Consider the following 3,737-nt stretch of genomic DNA (forward strand, 5'->3'; position numbering starts at 1 on the left):
AGTTTGTATATTAGGTTTCACTGTTAATCACAACATTTTCATTTTTATAAAATGTCAAAAATAAAACGTGATAAATTTTTAGTGTGTAAACGTGTAACATCAAACCTGAACTTAAAATAATTACACCAAAATTACTAGAATAGCACATTTTAAAACATTTTTGTTTTTACTTGTTGCTCTCTTACATATATACATAAAATATAAAAATAAATATTATATCATCAAAAAGCAAAAGCAGACGATACAAAAATAAAAAAAATAATTTCAGTTCTTTGTTGTGGTACATTAACTTAGTCGTTTTAACAAAAATGAATACACTTTTAAAAATATTTTAAATATTTATTATATACATACTTTTCTATAATAACAGTTATTTCTCTTAATCATACATAAAAGTGCATTAGAACATAAATGTTTGTCTTTTTTGGATTTATAATACGATGTGCATATTATCTAAGTAATACACAAACATTTAATAACAATTCAATTGCTTTCAAATTGAATATTAATAAAATAGAATAATATTTTTAATTAAATTTATAAAATATATTTAATCGTATCTAAGTGACAACACCAATGTAATTAAAAAACAAATTGGTTTATTATCAACATTTATAATTTGTTCACATGAATATTTGATTATTTATTATAAACAAAATAAATGTAATTGTCAGTTATTTTAACCAGTAAATATATTTTATTTAAACGTAACATGTACAAATGGGTTGTGAACAACAAGTAGTTAAAAATATTTATTTACATTCTTTTCATATTATAATATTTATGTATTTGTTTAGTTTGAAATTAAATGTTTACACACTCAAAAAAATTACATGTTTTATAATTTTCCCATTTTTACAATGAGAGTATAGAGTATAAAAGTGAATCATTTTATTTTAATTATCAAAATACAATCATTAAAAGTAACTGTATTATCATGTTATTATTTTACTATTCAAAACAGTTGTGATGTCATTTTCATAATGTGCTATTTATGTGTGTAATCAAATATAATAAATTAAAAAGATAATATATATTCAATAACGTTATTTACATGTTATTATCGACAATGAGTTATTGGAAAATAATCGTTTTTAATGTAGTTACACAATTAAAATGGTTACACCCGTTCTAAATATAAAAGATATATTCATAAATCAAAAATATGTCAAAAACAATTATTATCTTTGGTTTATGTTTACATCAAAAATTACATTTCAACATGATTGTTAATTATTTATTTATCATTCCATGTCTTGTCAAATAGGTAACTGTATGTGTGAATATCAAAAACTACATTTTTAAATTGAAATACAATTGTTAAAATATGAATATTTTAAAAGAAATACAATTATTTTTTTGTTTACCAAATAATTTTTTTGTAATTTCTTTTTTTAACATAAAAAATAATTAATTAATTATTTTTTTATATTTATAATTATTTGACACACATTTCACCCCTTTTTTACAAGTTGTTAATTATTTTACGTATATTTTTGATTTTAAATAATTATTGTCAGCCCATGCATTTTGATGAATCTTCAAGGTCGCCTTAAGTTATAAACAAATAAATATTTGTAAATATTTTAAAATGATTAATTGAACATATTTTCAAGTTTTATTCTTGCTGTTTCAATTGTTATCCTTAATTCTCTGTTATGTTTCCAACAATTTGATATTAATTCAAATTGCTGATCGTTGATTGAATCGCGTTTTTGAAGACGATTTCCAGAATTTACAAACTCTGCTTTTTTCCATGGATATTTGAATTCAGAAATTGGATACGCCTCTTTCCACCTAATACCCTCATACATAGTTATCGCAAATGAATAAATGTCTGCACTTTTCTTGTACTTATCTTGTTTCAAAATTTCAGGCGCCATGTAAATTGGTGTGCCAACACCTTTTGTGAATGTCATGTTAGTCATTAACATATTGACATTTCTCGATGATCCAAAGTCCGTCAATTTTGCATTCACATTTTCATTCACATCCAGTGATAATACTAACAAATTGTCTGGTTTTATGTCTCTGTGTAAGATTCCATTATTATGAAGGTATTCTATACCTTTTGAAGCATCAAGCAAAAATTTGATTCCCAACTTCATGTCGACTTCATCACTCTTCTTGTGTTTGATCAAGTCTTGGAGTGATCCAAATTGCGCGAATTCGGTGACCATACACAATTTGTTTGGTATAAACACTGCACCATAAAAGTGGATAATATAATCACATTGGAACTTGTCCAACATGTCAACTTCCCTGTTAAATTCTTCAAGACCATTTTCATTAAAATCCAATTGTTTCATCTTTTTGATTGCAACACAAACGCCTCTGTATTGCCCTTTGTAGACAATACCAAAACTGCCTTCGCCCAGTTTCTTGTCTTTGATAATTTCTCTGTAATTCAATTTGGTTGTTTGTTCCGTCTCTATTTCCATTTCAATTTTTGCATTTTCAATGACACCAGTTGCTATATTTAACGAAGTGATCGCTACATGTTCTTTTGTGGCACAAGTGCACAGCGGCTTGATGAATATTTCAAACTCACAGGCATATCCAGGTTTCATTGTCACAAGTGGTGGCACACTTCGTATTTCATAATAATCACACCCTTCCATCACACTGAACTGCACTTTCAAGTTGCTTTTCGACACATTCTCAATACATATCAAATCTCTTGTCTCGATGTCGATCTTAAGTGGGTCATTGTTATCCAAATCAAATTTAGTGTTGTCTTGTTTGACACTAAATTAGCACTTAATTCGACCATCTCAATGTTTGACCGACTCATTTTGAAGTTGCAAATGTTCTGATCTTTCTTTTTTTGTTTTCTTTTTTGTATCATTGATATCACAATTAGTATTATTGCAACAATAAACACTATGATCACAACAGTTACTGATAATGGCACACCAACAACCAACCCATAATTTGTCTCTTTGACGCAATAATCACCAACATCACTTGGTTTGTGAAATCCATCACATTTTGTGCACTTTGAATTGTTTGCAGACAAACAAAACTCAACATTTTTGTAATTCACACACTGCGAGTCAACCAACACATAATCCTTTCCAACACAATTTTTACAGTTTTGATAGTTGTTACATGAGATGCAGTTTTCAGAACAAGTTTTGCAAATGTTATTATCCAAGTAATATCCATTCTCGCATTTCAGACACCCAATTGGCGTTTTAGTTTCGTAATTAGTCAAGTTGTCATATGATACACACAATTTACTTTCACTGCCAGTAAGTTTGAAATATTCATTTTGACAACTCAAACAAGAAACACCATCCACACAAGTACCACACGACTCATCACAGGCAATGCAGTCTGTTTTTTGTTTGTAATGGTGGTCTTTGCAAATTGCACATCCACCACCCGTTGGCAGTGTCAATTCACATTTTGTAAACAAGTCGCCAAGTGGTTCACATGTAAAGGTTGATGACAAGTAATACTGTGGATCGCATGTTAAGCAATAAGTCGTATTATAACAATTATCACAGTGATTCGAACACATTTCACATTCACTGTTAATGTTATAATAACCAGAATTGCATCTCTCACACCCTTTGTTGTTTCGGGTAAAACACGAAGTTTCGACACCTTTCATCATTTGTTTTGTGTTAGTAACATTGTTTTCATGGTCGTCATTGTCGTCAAAATTCTCTGAACAATTTCCATTCTTTAATTTAAAAGAATCCAAACAGTCAACACATTTGAATTGTGAA

The 3,737-nt window shown here is 28.2% G+C and overlaps 2 protein-coding genes across 2 annotated transcripts; both read right to left on the reverse strand.

Annotated features, from left to right (window-relative positions):
• Positions 1–1,595: 1,595 nt before the first annotated feature.
• EIN_138030 (tyrosine protein kinase, putative) lies at positions 1,596–2,570 on the reverse strand (the record flags this gene model as incomplete). The annotated part of the gene is made up of 1 exon (XM_004258519.1): positions 1,596–2,570. The coding sequence occupies one exon, from the start codon at positions 2,568–2,570 to the stop codon at positions 1,596–1,598; it is 975 nt and encodes a 324-aa protein (XP_004258567.1).
• A 101-nt stretch (positions 2,571–2,671) lies between these two features.
• EIN_138040 (hypothetical protein) lies at positions 2,672–3,622 on the reverse strand (the record flags this gene model as incomplete). The annotated part of the gene is made up of 1 exon (XM_004258520.1): positions 2,672–3,622. The coding sequence occupies one exon, from the start codon at positions 3,620–3,622 to the stop codon at positions 2,672–2,674; it is 951 nt and encodes a 316-aa protein (XP_004258568.1).
• Between the last annotated feature and the right edge of the window lie 115 nt (positions 3,623–3,737).

Source organism: Entamoeba invadens, assembly GCF_000330505.1.
Source record: "Entamoeba invadens IP1 unplaced genomic scaffold scaff_1105074725839, whole genome shotgun sequence".
Lineage (NCBI taxonomy): Eukaryota > Evosea > Mastigamoebida > Endamoebidae > Entamoeba > Entamoeba invadens.